At 43.1% G+C, this 19,592-nt stretch overlaps 1 protein-coding gene across 1 annotated transcript; it reads left to right on the top strand.

Moving 5' to 3' along the window:
• Positions 1–229: 229 nt before the first annotated feature.
• GFI1 (growth factor independent 1 transcriptional repressor) lies at positions 230–19,105 on the top strand (the record flags this gene model as incomplete). The annotated part of the gene is made up of 6 exons (XM_083359326.1): positions 230–344; positions 812–1,003; positions 7,002–7,399; positions 8,798–8,935; positions 14,656–14,821; positions 18,927–19,105. The coding sequence occupies 6 exons, from the start codon at positions 230–232 to the stop codon at positions 19,103–19,105; spliced, it is 1,188 nt and encodes a 395-aa protein (XP_083215452.1).
• Positions 19,106–19,592: the final 487 nt, after the last annotated feature.

Raw genomic sequence — 19,592 nt, 5'->3', positions numbered from 1 at the left:
CGCCTTCCCCCGAGGACGGTGACCAATGGCTCCTTCCCCCTCCGCCTAGGTCCCTGGCAGCGCGGCCGGGGCGTTTGGAGAGCTTTCGCTGCCGGTGGCGCGCAGAGGTTCGAGCCGCGGCGGCCGGTCAGTCGAAGAGGTCCGAAGGCGTGAAAAGAGCAAGCCGGGGCGGGGGGGAGGGAGGAGAAAGAGAGGGGGCGACCGGCCGCAGCCCCCCCCCTCCCTCACCATGCCTCGGTCGTTCCTGGTGAAGAGCAAGAAGGCGCACAGCTACCACCAACCCCGCGGCCCCGACGGCGACTACGGCGGCAGCCTGGAGAGCGTCTTGGCTCAGATCTGCGCAGGTAAGACCCAAAGCCCTCCGGGACGCCTGCCTGGGCGGCGCAAGGCCATCGCCTCTGAGCACCTGCTCTCCCGCAGGCTGAGATCCCGGAGAAGGTCCGGGTTTGGACGGGGCGCGGCTGACGGAAGAGCTGCCAGGCTGCGCCACCCGCCCGCCCCGTCCACTCGCCGGCTGAGTCGCCCGGAACCCACAAAGCCGCCGGTCCCACCTTAATCCCTCGCGTCCTACTAACCCGGTAGTTAGTAGGATTGGCGCATCAGACTCGTGGCGTTAACAGCGATGGTGGGAACGGATTGGGACCCGGGCTGAACTGCCTCGATCCCTTGCTTTGATTCAGCCCCCACCCCCCACCAACCACCAACCACCACCCGCCCCGCACAACCCCCAAATCGGACACCAGCAGCATCCTCGGAAGAAACAACGGTGTGTTGTTGTTTTTTTCTTTCTTCTTTTCTCATTCCTGGACAGACCGCACGGTTTCGCATCTGGCTCTCCCCGAACGGGATCTCCCCCCAGGTCGCCTCTCCCCGGTTTCGCAGCTTCCCGATGGGGCGGACGGGAGCTCCGATTCGGCCCCCAGCTGCGAAAGCAGCAGCCTGTCTGACCCGGCCGCCGAGATGGAGGATTTCTGGAGGCCGCCCTCCCCCTCGGCCTCCCCAGGTAGGGATTTAAAGAGGGGACGGAAGGAAGACGGGCGATTGGAAAGAGGGCGCGTTCCGGGCGGACGAAGTAGTAGACAGTCACTTGCCAGGACCTGGGAAGATCAGGCTAATTCAGAAGAGCAGGATTGAAGCTAGCCACCATCTGGTATTCACAAAGCCACTGTTTGGAGGGCTGTTTGGAGGAAATAATAATAGATGTGCACGCAGGGTCTTTTTAAAGGGAGGAGGGAGGAGAAGGAGAGAGGGAGCGTTTCGGAGCTTATCCCGACTTGGCGCCGTCTCCTATGGCAAGGGAGAACTTGTCTCCGTCGTTCTTGAATGGGTTGGAAGTCAACGGCTCGAAGTCTTGCGGTCGCCGTTTACACCGCTTGAGTTTGATCGCTTCAGCGTCGACCCCTCTCGTCGTTTGAAATACGGAATTAATTGGGCCTCCGCGTTTGGGCCAGGACTCCCTAAAAGGTCCACTTTAAAGGGTGGTCTTCGGTTTCCTGTCGAGGAGCCAAATCGCTCTGAGTTCAGCGAGGCTTCCTGCCAGAGAAGCCTGGCTGGAGTTGTGTGTGTGTGTGTGTGTGTGTTGAACGTCAGGTGCCTGGAGTCCTCTGCTTCCTTGTGCAAGAAGCCCCCGTCCCTCTGGGACCGCGAGGAAGGGAACGAGGCTTTCCCCTTGTTGTCCCCAAACAGTTCCAAGAGCGCGGCTTTGTGCTACTCGGTCAAGTTTTGGTGTAACGTGTGAACCTTATTTATCTCCTGGAAGATAAGGATGGGGGGGGGATAGGGAGAGAAGATGAGAGGCACTTTGGGGAGAAAAAGGAGCGAAGCACCTGCCTGCAATACTGCAGGCTGACTGGGCTCACTGCCAGGAGTTCGATCCTGACCAGCTCCAGGTTGACTCAGCCCTTCCGTCCTTCCGAGGTCGGTAAAATGAGGACCCAGATTGTTGGGAGGGGGCCGCGCAATATGCTGACTCTGTAAACCGCTTGGAGAGAGCCGTAAAAACACTACGAGGCGGTACATAAATCTATTGCTATAACCCCCGGCGCCAGATTGTTGGGGGCAATTAAGCTGATTTTGTAATAATGCCGCTTAGGGGGTGTGTGAAAGCCCTAATAAGCAGGCATATACATAGAATGAAGGCTACTGCTAAGCTTGTAAGCCGCCCTGAGTCTTCGGAGAAGGGCGGGATATAAATGGAATTAAAATAAAATAAATAAATAAATTAGATCGGACCCACTCCGACTCTCCGGGTGAAATTCCTCAGCGGGTTGGGGAGAGAAGCTGAGCTCCGGAGGTGGGGGACGCGTGCGGGGGGGGGGCGGTTGGTTTTAGGCGACGGGCTGGCGTTGCCCCCAGCAGGAAAGCGCTGAGCGGCCCAACTTTCCTTTTTGGGGGAAAGTGACGGGAGCGGAGAAAGCAAAAGGCGCCCCTGATTGACAGGCGTCCTTCCTCTCTCTCCCCTCGACGGCCCAGAAGAAGCCTTGGCGGCAACCGCGGCTCCTTCTGACGACCTTCCAGAGAAGCGCTGTCTCGGGTGGTTCCTCCGGCCTTTGATGTGGCGGGACGCGGGAGGAAGCAGCGCAACTCGCCGCTTGGCGGGGCCGGTCCCTTCGCAGCCGTTTTCCCTCCGTTTTCCCTCCGCTTCTCCCCCCTCCCCTCTTTTTCTTGGTTTAACTTACAAAAGGGGAAAAAAAACACTTCCTCTTTTTCAAGAGCCGGCGGAGAAGTTTTACGGCTGGAATAAGAAAAGCGTAAAAAAGAGCTCTCCGGCAGTTAAAATGGGAAATATTTTTTATGTTTTGTTTTATTTTATTTTATTTTATTTTATTTTATTTTATTTTATTTTATTTTATTATTTTATTTTATTTTATTTTATATTTTATTTTATTTTATTTTATTTTATTATTTTATTTTATTTTATTTTATTTTATTTTATTTTATTTTATTTTATTTTATTATTTATTTTATTTTATTTTATTTTATTTTATTTTATTTTATTTTATTTTATTTTATTATTTATTTTATTTTATTTTATTATTTTATTTTATTATTTTATTTTATTTTATTTTTTATTTTATTTTATTATTTTATTTTATTTTATTTTTTATTTTATTTTATTATTTTATTTTATTTTATTTTATTTTATTTTTAAAAAAACACTCCGAAATTCTGAAAACGTCTCTAGCGTAAAACGAGAGTAAAGCCCTCTGTTAGTTTCATTAAGAGATCATTCCCATTAATAAGGAAGATGTATCGTGGCAAGAAGTGAAATCAGCCTCCTGCTTCCCCCCCCCCCCCCCCCGCCCTTCCAACTGAGATGACCAAAAATTTGACCGAGCTGGATGTTGGGTGTAAAAGTGTCAACTTTTTGGCCTCAGGCCAATAAAATGAGAAACGGAGCCGGGGCGCACATAAGGAATAACTTATTTAAAGTCGCCCCAAGGTGTAGTTTGTTTTGTGAGGCGGGTTGTCCAAGTTGTGTCACGAGTGGAGGTAAATATCATTGGGGCAGAGCAGGATGCCTGTGGAATTTTTCCTGACCAGTCTTTTTCACCCTTCGATGACATAAAAAAAATCTGTTTCATTAAAAAAACAAAGCCAAACCTGTTTAGAAAAACACCAAAGTAAGCAGCCAGTAGGAATAGCAGAAGAACATCCTGAAGGACTTGGAGAAGGCTAGTGGGAGGAGCAGGTAACAATTTGGCAAAACCAGGCCTTGAAATTTATTTATTTTTTTATGTGCCTCATGGGAATAATTTTGGGAATGAGCCCAAAATAGCCCTCCTGCTATTTTACGAGCTTGCCCACAGTTTGGGTACAAAATTTCAAAGACAGTATAAACCAGTTAGCAAAGATTCAGGTCCCCTGGGACGATTAATGACATCGCTGACAACAATTAAACTCTAAAATCCAAAGCTGAAGGTGATTTATTCAGCTTCAGATTTAGTCAGCTTTTCGTTAGGACTGCCCGTGGGTTTGATAAAATACGTTTTTATGGAAGATCTGTCAAGACAACCTCAAAGACTTTCGGGTGCGTTCAGTTAGTCGCCAGCCAACGAACTGAAATGACCAGAACAGGAACAGGATAATTTGGGAATATCTACAGAACTTATTCCTTCTTTGCCTGTAATGTGAATGAAAGCCCATCATTGGAAAGTGGCATGCATTCATAATTGTCATAAGACAATACAAATTTAAAGATAAATTACTTAAAAGGCAATTAAACTCCCTTGTCTCCCAGGCCTACAATCTAAAAAAGATTTTTTATTCCTTTGCTGAAACACAGTGTATCCTTTAATTTCTTTATAAAGTTGTTTTTATCTCCTCCCCACACTTACAAAAGTTGCTTTATTGGTACATTATGAGAGGAAATAGTCTTCAATTACATCTTCATTAGTTAACTGATACAAAAACAATAATTATTTAAAAATACAAGAGGGATGTGAATATTTGCTGTATTTCTTTTCATTTGGACTGTCTATTTCAGAGGTCCTCAACCTGGGGTGGGTGGGTGGGGGGAAGGTTAATGGCTATTCAAATAGTTATCAGGATGGATGTGAACAATCTCAAAACATATAGATCAGAAGATAAAGCTCTGGGTTCCACCAGTCCACCCATCTGCTACTTTATTTTCTGATAAAACCTCATTGTGGGAGGTACAAATTATACTTGACATTGATCCTTTGGTTTTGCATCATTTAACCAAATAAATAAAGAAAGGAAAGAAAGACAGACAGACTCGGGAGCACATAGATTTGCCCTCTCAAGTCTTGATACTTGTTTTCATTTTTTTTGTTTCATTTTAACTGAAATTTAACTGGACCTATAGTTTTTAAACAAAATTCTCAAATTTTAAAAACATATATCATGTGAAGATTTTTTTTAAAAACCCCATAACGAAGCAGTTTAATTGATTCAGTTAGTTAATAATTGCATTCAAAATGTCTAATTCAGTGTAAAGACACACCTTGTACTTTCCAGGTGGAAATACAATAATGTATGCAATATTTGTAAAGCCAACACTGCCTGATCTGAAAAAGCTAAGCAAGGCTGGACCGGATTAATATTTGAATGGGTGGTGGGTGGTGGGGGACAGGGAATTCTCAGAGAATTCTGTAGATTAAACTTATAAGTGAAAACAAAAACAGAATTAAACCCGCGCAACCTGGAAATACTGGAAAAGATAATGGCAGTTCCCCTCTGCACAGTGGTCGAGAAAATTACATGGATGTACCCATGATGTATCCAGAAATTAAGTTTGACTCAGAAATTTGAAGTGTCAGTTTAGACAAAAAAAAGGCAAGCATCTGAATTTATAAAATCAGCAGTGCTGAAGTTTCGGGTTGCAAGAGTTGGTCGTTTTCCGAGGAATCATTGTAGCAATCGGCAGTCTGACCACTAGCACGTTGGAGAGAGATAGCAGTTACTGTCTCTTTTTCTAGGTGCAGAGAAGCAAGAAAACCAAAAGAAAAAGGCATAGCCTAAAATCTTTATGGCCCAAGTCTTTTTATTTTGCTGCAGATAGATACAGTTAGTTTGTTTTTTTGTTTGTTACAAAGGCAACCTGAACTATGTGTAGTTTGAATTTGCTTCAGTAAGTTCTCACTTGGACATTTTGTATTATTCTGTTCAATATTATTAATGTTGTCCTCTGTGGAGCTCTGCTTTGGAGAGCCTAGTCCCACCTCCTCTTAAAAATTTCAAATCCCTAAAGTTTCCGATGATGCTGAAGACAACTGCCATTGGTTAAATTCTAATCCCATCCCAAATGGAAAGTGCTTTTGCTAGTATCTCTTCAACACATCATATTTATATGTCTCATGTATTTAGAAGATGGGCAAATGTATTGCTGAAAAAGGTTCATGCAGGCAATCATTTCTGCGCCAAGAAGAATGATAGAAAGAATCTCATTGGTTTTGTGCCAGGAAAAAAAAAGAGGTAGAGAATTAATTTCCCTTTAATCTCAACATTCTACAGAAAAGGCAGTACAGAGTTTGTACTTTTGAAAGCAGCCTTTTTCTGATTTAGAGCAAAATAAATATGGAAAAATATAACATTGTTGTATATAGAAACCAGACTCGGGTCATGATAAAATATTGAATTCATATGTAGAGGAGTAGTTATTATGAAGCTCATTTAAATATGTGAGGAGAGATTGTTCAGAATTGTTATTTATTGCCTACAGAAGTGTTTAATTTTTTCACTGCATGTTATTTCAGATAGAATGTTTTGTGTTTATTTGAAACCCTAGATAAATGGGAGAGTAGATGTCATGAAATTGCAACGTAACTTTGGTAAAGCAAATTTCCCTTCCCTTCCCTTCCCTTCCCTTCCCTTCCCATCCCTGCCCTTCCCTGCCCTTCCCTTCCCTTCCCTTCCCTTCCCTTCCCTTCCTTCCATTCCCATCCCTTCCCTTCCCTTCCCATCCCTTCCCTTCCCTTCCCTTCCCTTCCCTTCCCTTCCCTTCCCTTCCTTCCCTTCCCATCCCTGCCCTTCCCTTCCCTTCCCTGCCATTCCCTTCCCTGCCCTCCCTTCCCTTCCCTGCCCTTCCCTGCCCTTTCCTTCCCTGCCCTTCCCTTTCCTGCCATTCCCTTCCTTCCCTTCCCATCCCATCCCTTCCCTTCCCTGCCCTTCCCATCCCTGCCCTTCCTTCCGTTCCCTTCCCTTCCCTTCCCTGCCATTCCCTTCCTTCCCTTCCTTCCCATCCCTTCCCATCCCATCCCATCCCTTTTCTTCCCTGCCCTTCCCTTCCCTTCCCTTCCCTTCCCTTCCCTTCCCTGCCCTTCCCTGCCCTGCCCTGCCCTGCCCTGCCCTCCCCATCCCATCCCATCCCTACCTTCCCTTCCCTTCCCTTCCCTTCCCTTCCCTCCCCTCCCCTCCCTCCCCTCCCCTCCCCTGCCCTGCCCTGCCCTGCCCTCCCCATCCCTTCCCTCTCCTTCCTTGCGGCTTGGGAGTGCATGAGCTTCCTAGTAATTGTCTCTACTCCACTTGTATCTTACCAGCTTCTGAGCGGTCCATCTGTCCATCCTTGGATGAACCTTCCCACTTCTCCCTGCCCCTGAAACCCTACACATGGAGCAGCCTGGGAAATACTGAACTGAGACATTTGGTACAGAACTGCAGGCCTTGCTCAACTCTGGAACGTGGTCTCTTCTGTGAGCGGGGATCTGAGCCTGTTCTGTATGCCTCAGAGCGCAACTCAGCTCTTGGACTCTATGGTGACTTTGGCTCTCCGGGGGGACTCTTTGAGCGGCCAGCGGCAGCCCCGGGAATCTTTGTGGAGACCCCACCTGGACTGCAATCGGAGAAGAGTGCAAATAGCATCAAATTGGAATCAGAACTCCTCTGTCGCCCTCTGTTGCTCAGCAGTGGCTCCTACAAATGCGTGAAATGCAGCAAGGTAGGAATTAAATTCCATTTTGGAGGGGCCAGACCAAGGATGGGCAAACCAAAAGGCAAGGGTGGTCAAAAGAGAGGTAGATCAATGATCTGAAGAAGTGATGGGAGGTGGCGGGGTCAGGGTGTCACATGTCTTGCCCTGACCGTTTATTGATCACATGATTCAAAATGGTCTGATGCATCAGGCCAAAAATTTGTTCTTTTTTTTTTTTGGCGCAGTGATCGGTCAGCTGCCTACGAGAAATCCACAGCAGGACATGAAATCCAGGCTCATATTCTCCAATATCTATTAAACCTCCCCCCCCCAAAAAAATCTAGTATTGTGATTCTGATTGTGGGATGGTATACATAGCTATTATAAGTCATCATTAATATATTTTCCCTTATATGAATGGATTCTTCATAACTATGTTCAGTACATACTATATGTCACAAAGGGTCTAGCATCCTTTGCATAAAGCAATCCAGTTTTCAATTGAACTAATCAGTTGATTGACTTGTGTTATGGATCACAGGTGTTACACACACACACACACACACACACAGACACACATACATAGACAGACACAGACAGACACAGGCAGACAGACACATACATACATACATACATATATATATATATATATATATATATATATATATATATATATATATATATATATATATATATATACACACACACACACACAGTATATACAGTGCTTTTTTTGTTTGTAAAAGAAAAAGGTGCCGGAACTCACACATGTCATACAACCCGCCTTGCCTACCCTACAAGGTTCCATCCAAAAAAGGTGCCGGAACTCCGTTCTGAGCGTTCTATGAGAAAAAAAGCCCTGTGTGTGTGTGTGTGTGTGTGTGTATACAGAAGGGTATGGCTGACTGATGAAAACAAATAAGTTTGAAATGCATATCAGTCTCCCTTTAATTCTTTGTTAGCAATCTAAAAATTTACAAAAATATGAGCTGTCACTGTTGTGACTACTGCCTGTGGATGGCCTTCGGTTAGGCCGAAACAGGAAATAAAGATTTGTCCCAATATATATATACACCTGTGATCCATAACACAAGTCAATCTACTGATTAGTTCAATTGAAAACTGGATTGCTGTATGCATATATAAACCTGTCACCTGGATGTATAAAATAGCTTAAACTGGGAATCCTTGAATGAAACCATCCTTAGAAAACCATAGAATACAATTCCTGGGAGAACAGCATTAACCGTCAACAGCAAACCACTTCTTAAGAATCCTTTCTTTGCCCATGTTGTCCTTTGGTTATTGCTCAGTGGTGTCACCAAGGGAAATCCTTGATCAGGCAACTTCACGAGCCCAGAGTCAGAACCTGCTGTGAGCTGTGGTCCCAAACACTGATGTTTTCCTTCACTCTTTGTTTCTCAGGACTTCTCTACTCCGCATGGCCTAGAGGTACATGTTCGTCGTTCACACAGTGGCACCCGGCCCTTCGCTTGCGAAATGTGTGGAAAGACATTTGGCCACGCTGTTAGCTTGGAGCAGCATAAAGCTGTGCATTCCCAGGTGAGACCGCAGGAGGAGATGACTCTGGGGGCTGATGGAGTCTCCAGGTATCAGAGGGTATGAAGACGATCAGATGGGCATTAATTCTGAATGATTGCTCCAATTGTAGCTCATCTGGGAAAAGACCCATTAAAGCAGGGGTCTTCAAACGTCGCCCTTTTATGACTTGTGGACTTCAACTCCCAGAATTCCTCAGCCATCCTGCCTGCCTGAGGAATTCTGGGAGTTGAAGTCCACAAGTCATCAAAAGGCCAAGTTTGAAGACCCCTGCTTTAAAGAGTCAAATAAAAGATATTGCCTACATTTTAGTTCTCTAAGAGGAGGCTGCTTAGAGATGCACACTTTATGTGGCAGATTTCCACGTAACGCCTAGAAGATTTCCACGTAATGCCTAGAAGTTTGTGCAACTGTTATTTATGGCATAAGTAGTGACATCAGTCCAATGAATTGAAAGCCTTTTACTACTACCGGTATTAGTAATGGGGTGGAAACATTCTGGGATAGCTAAGTGCTTATGATGATAAGATTGATCTTCTAAAGACCTCTGAAGGGTAATCAGGTTGAAAAACAACTGCTTTCTGTGACTGAGCAATGCCTGTGGCAAAAATGTAGTAATCACTGCTTGAAAAGCCGCCTGATTTTCAGTGCCCTCCTCGTAGGGAACCCTTATGCCAAACCCTTCATTTTTTTCCCCATGCAAATATTATGACCAGAAGAGCAGAATCCTTCAGCATTTCAGCCAAGATGTATGGGAGTGTATGGACTTATCCCCACTCAGAACTGATTCATTCTTTCCAGGTGGTGTAATGACAAGAATCTGGGAAAAGCTTTAGATGCAGGCATTGTTGGGGAAAAGCAAAAGAGAGCCAATGAGGAGAAAATGGTGTGGTCGTCCCCAAGTGGTCAGAGCAATACAATTTTTTCCTCACACATGCTGGCTCCCAAAGCTCCTCTTGAGAGCCTTTCGCTCACTCAGCATTTTCCTGTCAGCCAAGTGGTTTGCAATCCATTGCACTGGTCCAGGACCATAGACTTGTTCTGTACCAGCCTACTACCGGCCCTGCAGATAAGGCAGGGACAACCCCTTTTCCAAGAAGGCAAGAGGCTGGAACTAAGCCTGCCAAATTTATGGACACAAAAGCAAATAGAGCAAAAACAAAACACGAAACAGGAGCTATTCAAACGGTTGCCTTCAGCAAACCAGCCCTCCCAAGCATTCCCCTTTTAAACAGTTCAGGGCATGGCTTCTCTCTGCCTCCTTACGAGGTGCCCCATTGCCTTCCTCTGTTTACTCCTGATTGACTGCCTCTTGCGTCGGGCGTCCTTGAACAGGGCCAGCTGTTGGTCATCTTCATCCACGCTGCCAGGCTCACACAGCTGGGTCTGCGTCGTAACCAGGTGGGAGGGGCCTGGCTGAGGGCTCTCATCAGCAAGCTCTCCAACCCCCTCTGCAACATCTCCAACACCCCCCTCCTCCTCCTCTGAATCATCCGACCCAACTGCCGAACCCACAGGCTGACCCTGAATCACAACAAGACTCTGCTCCTGAGGCCAAGGTGAAGCGGCAAGTCCCAGAAGCAAATAACTGCATAGGAAAGGTGCATGATCTCATGGCCAGCCGCAGTAGAGTTGACTAGAGCGTAGCCCAGAGCTGCTGGTGGGGAAGAGCTGTCCTGCAGTAGACTGATGGCTCCTACGTGGGAGGTTTCCTTCCATTTCCCCCCAACCTTATCCCCATTTTACTGCTTTCCAGCACTTAAGACAGGCTTCAGTCTCCATCAGCAATGGACGAGCTATGAAATGGGGGCCCTTTGTGAGAACTTGTTCTCTGCAAAAGTTAAGTGAGGTATCTTCAAGCTGGGGCAGGGAAATGGTAAGGATGAGCTGTGTATGCAGGAATACACACACTGTTGCCTTTAAAGACAAAGAGGATGTGAAAAGCTTTTAGATGGACTAATATGGTAGTTTGGGCTGTCGCATGGAGCTTGTTTGACTGCAAACAACTATCATTCACCAGACCCCGTTGAGATCTTTCTATTATATGAATACGGAGTTGTTGGAAAAACTCATTTTAGCATCAGGGTGGTGATTAAAGATAAATGATAAATTAAGCCAGATTGAAATTTGGTTGCAATTATTTCTTTCATATATTAACCACTGTTCTTTTTTGGAGGAAGCGCAAACTACAGCTTTTTTTTTTTAGGATATCTACTTCAATCATAAAGGGGAAACAACTATACTAGATGCAGGCCAGTAAGGGGAGAAGATCAAAGGAATTATAAGCTAGTCCTTGACTTATAACCACAACTGAGTCCCAAATTTCTCTGGCTAGGTCAGACATATCAATTTTGCCCCGTTTTACGACCTTTCTTGCCGCAGTTGGTTAAGTTAAGTGAATCAGTGTAGTTGTTAAGTTAGTGACATGGTTGCTAACTGAATCTGGCTTCTCCATTAACTTTGCTTGTCACAAAGTTGCAAAAGGGGATCACATGACCCCAGGACACTGCAACCGTCTTAAATAAGATCAGTTGCCAAGCATTTGAAATTTTATTATGTGACCATGGGGATGCTGCAATGGTGGTAAATGTGAAAAATGGTGGTTTTTCCAGTGTAATTTCGAACCATCACTAAATGAACTGTTATAAGTCGAGGACTACCATTTAAGCCCCGGTGCCCTCTTAAGATATCGCAGAACCTGAAACTGAAAAGTGAAGTTTTATGGCTGAATGGGAAACAAATTTCCAACTAAATTTGGGAAATGGTATTCCTTGTTTCTTCCTTGATTTTATCACTACAGTTTCCCATCCTTTCCATAAGAATCTTCTTCATAAGGGCACGTAGGAAAGTATGAAGGCAGAAAATTCGTTTTGGGGAAAACTGCATTTTTATTTAGTTTATTTAATAAGGAAAATACATTGCCATAGATGCTTTTTAACTGCATTACAAGGATGGTCAGTCAGGGCTTTTGCTCGTACAGTTTAATTCTTTATACTCTGCATTTACATTGCCTAAGCAGCATACTTAGTATAAACCTTGTGTCGTAAGGATGTTTTTTGCTTTGACACCTTGCTTTTTTCTGCATTGGGGATTCCGTTCAGATATTTGCATAAGGCCCAAGTCACATGAGGGAGACTTAAAGGTGCTTCTCATTGTCCGTGTAATCATAGACCTTCCAGTTTAATATGTCCTTGTGGTTCAGCTTCTTGAGCTTTGCTTCAAGGTGATAAACAGTTTTCCACAATCACTCCATCAATCAGAATGGAGCTGGAAGGGACCTTGGAGGTCTTCTAGTCCATCCCGCTGCTCAGGCAGGAGATCCTATACCATTTCAGATAAGTGACTGTCCTGTCTCTTCTTAAAAACCTCCAGTGATGGAGCACCCACAACGTCTGAAGGAAAGCTGTTCCACTGGTTAATTGCTCTCACTGTTAGAAAGTTTCTCTGTTGTCTTCTGTGTTGGATCTACTGTTTTCATGATACTAATTGGAAATTGAGAGTTGTAGCCCATGTGAATGGCTAGAACTTGCCTGTGATCTAGGTGATTGCTCTTGGAGAGGAAGTTCTAGATTAGACTGATTTCCATTATGAGCCAGTAGACGTAGGCCTAATTACTATTAGTGTAATTAAATCTTGCTTTCTCCATAAACATCCAGTTTAGACTTGAAGATAGGCTGTGGAAAGGATGGCTTAAAGCAACTGAGTTTTCATGTCTGCTGTTACTCATTTGCTTCAATGGGAGCTTGTTGGCCTTTTCAAATTGCAGATTTGGATAGCTTGGCTTCGATCAGGACAGTATAGTTAGGGTGTACTGTTCATTTGTGAAAGAAATCTTGCACTCCAGCCAGTGCTTTTTTTGTAAAAGAAAAAGGTGCCGGAACTCACACATGTCATACAACCCGCCTTGCCTATCCTACAAGGTTCCATCCAAAAAAGGTGCCAGAACTCCGTTCTGAGCGTTCTATGAGAAAAAAAGCCCTGACTCCAGCAAATCCTAAGATTAACATCAGATTTTGAAAAGGGATTGTACAGCATAAGTCATACTGGAAAATTATATATTTTCCTTAACACCTTTCACAAGTGTTTTATGGTATTTGTTTTAACATTTGGTTATAGCAGTATCACCTTCCTTCTTTCCTGGCTTTCCACTCAAGCTACACTTGTGGGAATTTTTCTTTGCAGCTCTTAATGCACAGAGATATTTAGTTTTTATGTCTGGGTAGCCTGTCCTGAGATTTCTTTGGGATGACGATATGATCTAGATCAGGGGTCCCCACGGCGTGCCAGCAACTGGTCCGCACAAACAAGGAAAGCCTCATTCACAGGATGCAGGCAGCACACAAAACTACACCTCCTCCGGTCCGTGGAAAAATGTCTCTCCACGGAACCGGCCCCAAAAGTTGGGGACCTCTGATCTAGATCTATGATCTATGAATTTCTAGAATTAATAGATAACAAGTGAAGCAATCATTTGGTCATTCTGTTCCACCTGGAGAATTTTACATATAAAAAGATTCTGAGCCGCAATACACCTCCATTTGTTGGGTGAGTCAGTTATCCCCACCAAAACAGCAAACCCAGCTCATTGTTCCTTTGTGCTGTTCACACTAAGACAGTTTCCTGGGGCTGTAAGTCAAACTTTCCAAATGGAAACCAAGAGGAACTAGACATCTGCATGAATGCACATTTCTTCCAAAGCAGAAGCATTTTAAGGTTTAGAAATCAGGTTTTTGCCATTTATTGGATGGAATCTTTTTCCTTTTCCCAATGCAACCACCGCTAAATTTCAGGAAGTGAGGTATGTAAACCAAAGTAGGATATATACCCCTGCACACTGTGGGGTATATATATCCATCCATCCATCCATCCATCCATCCATTTCAAAGCCGAAGAGCCAGCGCTTGTCCAAGGACGTCTTCGTGGTCATGTGGCCGGCATGACTAGACACCAAAGGCGCACGGAATGCTGTTACCTTCCCACCGTAGTGGTCCCTAGTTTTCTACTTGCATTTTTACATGCTTTCGAACTGCTAGGTTGGCAGAAGCTGGGACGAGTAACAGGCGCTCACTCTGTTACGCGGCACTAGGGATTTGACCCGCCAAACTGCCAACCTTTTGATCGACAAGCTCAGCGTCCTAACCCACTGAGCCATATATACTGTATATATGGCTAATTGATTCTTCCAGTCTATTTTAGAAGTTTGTTGCTATTCATTACTTTCTGTAGGAAGCTATCCAAGTGGGAGAGTTTCCTGAATATTCTGAAATACGCCCAGACCCAGATTGTGATCCATTAGTAGCTGGCTAGGGGAATTTTGAGAATTAAAGTCCATATACCTAAAAGTTGCCAAGTTTGAGAAACTAGCTCTGCTTACTTTATTTTTCCCAAAGCTTAATTATTTATAGATAATTTATAAATATATTTATATCTGGATGACAGTGATAGAGAGAGAGTGAGATAGAGAGAGATAAATTAATTATAATCTAGTTTAATTCTTTTTTCAAAAGTTATTCCAGATCATTAACATTTCTTAATCCCTTCTTCTGCTAAGATTCTTTGCTTTTTCAGATTGTTCTTTAAAACTATACGCTAATTTGTTTTACAAAATAGACTGTTTATCAATTTTTGTTGTGATCAATTAACGAGGATAAGACAATTCATATTTTAGCTCTGTTGCTGTGACTTGTATAGTTTGGTGAAATCTGTTTTTTTTTTTTTTGCAGGAACGTAGCTTTGACTGTAAGATCTGTGGGAAGAGCTTCAAGAGATCTTCCACTTTGTCCACCCACCTTCTAATCCATTCAGATACCCGACCTTATCCATGTCAGTACTGTGGAAAGAGGTTTCACCAGAAATCTGACATGAAAAAGCACACTTTCATCCATACAGGTGAAGTCTCCATTTTCATCCAGCTTCATAGATACATAGTGCTGGGATAAATGTATGGTCATTGATGTACCCCACTAGTTCCTTTTAGTCTTTTTTCTCTCTCTCTTCATGATCATCATCTCCTATCTATCTATCTATCTATCTATCTATCTATCTATCTATCTATCTATCTATCTATCTATCTATCATCTATATATCTCATCTCTCCCTCCATCCATTATACCAATTTTTTTTAGTAAACCATGGAGAAAATTTTAGAATCAGTATACCTGCTAGTATTAAGTCCTTTCAGAAAGATGGATAGTGTTGATTGAAACAGAAGAAATCTTATACTAGAGGGTTATAAGACTTAGGAATATATAAAATAAGTGCAATTTGTTCTTATAATTATTCAGCCAGAACAAAGCAATTTGGTGTGTGTTGTTTTTAGGCACTATGTTAATCACCATCACTTTTCCATTTTTCTTAGTGCTAGTCAAAATATGGGGGAACTTAACGAAATATAAAATGTCTGCTGATTGATCCTCTACCCTAATTTTAGGAAGTTACAGTTTTTCCGTAGCTACAAAGAAGGGCTATATTTTAAACGCAGGAGGAATGTTCCACTGCATCTCCTCTAATTAATTCACTGAAAATTAATAGACTTTCGTACACCAAAATTCTTTGCAAAAGCGTAGGCTCCATAATTAAGGAAATCATTCCTGATCAGATATAAAATTCACAAAGTGACCTTGGAGAAGTCACTGATTCAACTTTGTCTATCTAGCAAAATGTTCATGCCTCAGACCACAACCCATTGTTCTTCTGTGAAAAAAAATGAGGGATCCTCCCGTTGCTTTTAGAGGACCTAACACTGTCTGCTCTGTGATACCTCTGTCCATTATCTTAAAATAGCAGGAAATAAGGGCTACCGAGAAAGGAAAGACAGCTATCTCAGTAATGTAAAAAGAAGGTGTATTATAAACCAGGGGTGGGGAACAATGACCCTTTTATGACTCGTGGATTCAGGTCAACTGATGTTGGCTCAGGAATTCTGGGAGTTGAAGTCCACAAGTCATAAAGCAGCCATTGTTCCCCACTCCTGCTATAGACCAACACATGGACAAATATTGAAGCTATATCCATAGGAGCCCTTATTAATAAAGTTGGGGACATTTTTTTTCTTGTACCAGCATGATTTGTTTTCATGCATTTTTCAGGTATAAGAAACATTTGCATTTGTTCTTGGTACGTTGAGCTAATCCACATAAATGCATCCTCAGATTATAATTATACAACTATTATATACTACCATTTGATATTGCTTCTCATGACTCCAGTAGTCAGGAATATCATCATGTAATTCCCTAGACCAGACCATACACACATTCAGTGTTATACGTTTGACCCATCGTGCAGGCTAATCTATAATTAAATGATAAAATCAAATAAATCAAATAAATAAATAAATAAATAAATAAATAAATAAATAAGCAAGCAATCAAGCAAGCAAGCATGCAAGCAAGCAAGCAATTTCTTCCATACTGGAAAAAAAGGGGAAGCATCCTATTTCTACAAAAAGGGCATAAAATTTATTGAGGATATTGTTTTCCTGGAGTGAAAGATGTTAGTTTCAGAAAATGCTAAGAATGATGCTTTAAAAGAATTAGACAGACTTATTTTACTTAAAAAATGTTTCTTGTTATATAACCTGCTACTAGTACTACTAGTCCCTATGAAGCTTCAAGATATAGGAGAATTCCCTGCTCCAGATACCAGGCAAACCCTTGTCTGTTTCGATGGGTTCTGTTACATTGTGCTATCTGGTACTGTAGATTCAAACTTAGCCGCATTGGTAGCATCTATATGAAATGACTTTATTTTAATAATTGATTAACCCTAGATAAAAGAAGATCACATCTAAATCAATAAAAAATAAAGCAAAAAAAGTAGGCATCACAGATATAAATCTCTTAAGAGCCAATCATGAATTTTAGCAAGAGGCCGCATTTGTTTAATAACTAAAAGCTTTAAAATCCAACCATCCTGTGTTTATTGACCATAGCTTCTTTCTGTGACTGGGGCATACTTATATATCAGTGGTGTTAATCTGAAGAAAGGTCATGTTGATATGTGGCTTGTGAGGTTAATAACGCCTTGCTTGCCTCTCTAACAGTTTCTAAAGTTAGCAGCAGTAGTCAACAACCACAAAAGTAACCTCTTCTACTAAGTGAAACACAAGCAGGTTGTAACTTTCATTCTGTGTGTGTGTGTGTGTGTGTGTGTGTGTGTACGTGCACATGTGCATGTATGTAGATTTCTTGGTAAGGCTTTTCAAAAGTGGTTTGCTATTACCTTCTTCCTAAGGCTCAGAAAATATGACTGGCCCAAGGTTACTCAGCTGTGTCCAAGAAGGAACTAGAACTCATAATCTCCCAGTTTTTAGCCTGGTGCCTTAACTGCTACATCAAATTGGCCTCTCTTGTTTTTTTGTCTCATCATGTGCTCTGAAGTTATTCATTTAGTTTTTTTTCCAGTGAAATAACTTTAGAACCGTGTGTGATGATGGACAAAGAGGCATAAACTCAAAAAACATTTTCTCTTTTGATAAACCCAGAAACTAAGGCAATGAATAATGGAGACAAATGAAAAATAACATTTAAATGAACGTTTTTCACAAGAATTTTCTTTTAGCTAATTTAATCAGCACTGATAGCTGCTATAACTATCACCTGATCCTTTTTGTATTGGGGCGTTCTTGCTACGGGTCTCTGCGGATAACCTTCATGATGAAAAAATAAAATAAAATGACGCAGTTATGTCACAACACAACCTCCACATTTTTGTTCTCATGCACTGAGGTTGGAAGTTTGGAAGTCATGGGGTTTGCACTATGATGTCACAACACATATTTTACTACTTGCCCCCTCTGGCTTGTCCCTGTGGATTCCTATAAGTATAGCTAGAGTGTTAAGTGTTAAGACACTTTCAGGAAAAGATTACCCAATAGGTTGTCAGTATTATTTGAAGGCAGGTCTTAGCCACATAAGCACCTGCTGCTCCTTAAAATGGCATCCATTGTTTGTTTGTTTTAAAGTAGATTTATTAGGACTGAAATTGCATGAAATCACCAAATCATGAGATTTTTGAGGAGGCTTGCATAAGATCTCATTAAGACATACATTTTTTGAGCAGGACTGAAAGTCTTGATAAGCAAACTGTTGAGGAATTCTATTCTTCTTGTCCATGACATGTCAGCCATAATGGAAAAATCAGTGTTGGACCTATCAGATCTGGACTTCAAACACCCAGATGGTCATGAAATGGCAGCAAAAAGTTTACTCTGTATTTTTTCTCTCTTTCACTTAGTGTCCTCAATTCTGCAACTCAGACCAGAGAGTTCTAGTCAATTTAACAACTGCTGCCTACTATGCATAAAATGAACTGCTGGATTTAATTGATTCCACTAACAATATACTCCTTTCTAGAAGTATATTATCCTTCGTATTTCTAGCCAGAATATCTAGGATTGAATACCTAGTATGTAGGACTGTTGTGATTCAGGGTCAGCCTGTGGGTTCGGCAGTTGGGTCGGACGACTCAGAGGAGGAGGAGGGGGGTGTTGAAGAGCTTGCTGATGAGAGCCCTCAGCCAGGCCCCTCCCACCTGGTCACGACGGAGACCCAGCTGTGTGAGCCTGACAGCGTGGATGAAGATGACCCACAGCTGGCCCTGTTCAAGGACGCCCGACGCAGGAGGCAGTCAATCAGGAGTAAACAGAGGAAGGCAATGGGGCACCTCGGAAGGAGGCAGAGAGAAGCCACGCCCTAAACTGTATAAAAGGGGAATGCGTGGGAGGGCTGGTTTGCTGAAGGCAACCGCTTGAAAAGCTCCTGTTTCTTGGTTCGTGTTTTGTTTGTTTTTGTATCAATAAATTTGGCAGGCTTAATTCCAGCCTCTTGCCTTCTTGTAAAAGGGGTTGTCCCTGCCTTTTCTGCAGGGCCGGTAGCAGGCTGGTACAGAACAAGGACTGTAGAATATCTGCACCTCCTCTTGAATTTTCCACGTTAGTTTGATAGGGCTGCTGTATTGTCTAACCTTGTGTCCATCTTCTCATCCTTTTCAGGTGAGAAACCCCACAAGTGCCAGGTGTGTGGCAAAGCTTTCAGCCAGAGCTCAAACCTGATCACTCACAGTCGGAAACACACTGGCTTCAAGCCCTTTGGCTGTGATCTGTGCGGCAAAGGCTTTCAGAGAAAGGTGGATTTGCGAAGACACCGAGAGACACAGCATGGTCTGAAATGAGAACCTGGTGGAATCTGGAAAAACATCAAAAACACTATGTCAGCAAACTTTCCTTTTCTCCTTGTGGGCTGCCCGTGTCCTCCCCCCCCCTCGTCTGACCCTTGAGTTCACTTCCCGCCCTATTCTCACTAAACAGGAAGTTGGAGGAATTTGGTGAGAGTTTTACAGAATTTAACACAGATTCAAATAGCCTTAGAATGAACAAGCCTAAAGAGGTGGGGTGAAGCACCTTTTCAGAATCAAATCCTGGACAAATAACATACGTACAGTATCTGTTCCCCTTCCACCTTGTGGCACAAAAGGCCCTATTTAGATAAGCTACTGGCATCTGTGAACATGGTATAATCCCACAAAGGGGTATGTTTAAGCCTAAAGAGGTGGGGTGAAGCACCTTTTCAGAATCAAATCCTGGACAAATAACATACGTACAGTATCTGTTCCCCTTCCACCTTGTGGCACAAAAGGCCCTATTTAGATAAGCTACTGG

The sequence above is a fragment of the Vipera ursinii genome (genome assembly GCF_947247035.1).
Source record: "Vipera ursinii genome assembly, chromosome: 3".
Taxonomy (NCBI): domain Eukaryota; kingdom Metazoa; phylum Chordata; class Lepidosauria; order Squamata; family Viperidae; genus Vipera; species Vipera ursinii.
Note: the sequence above shows the minus strand (reverse complement) of the source record. Positions and strands in the feature narration are given on the sequence as shown.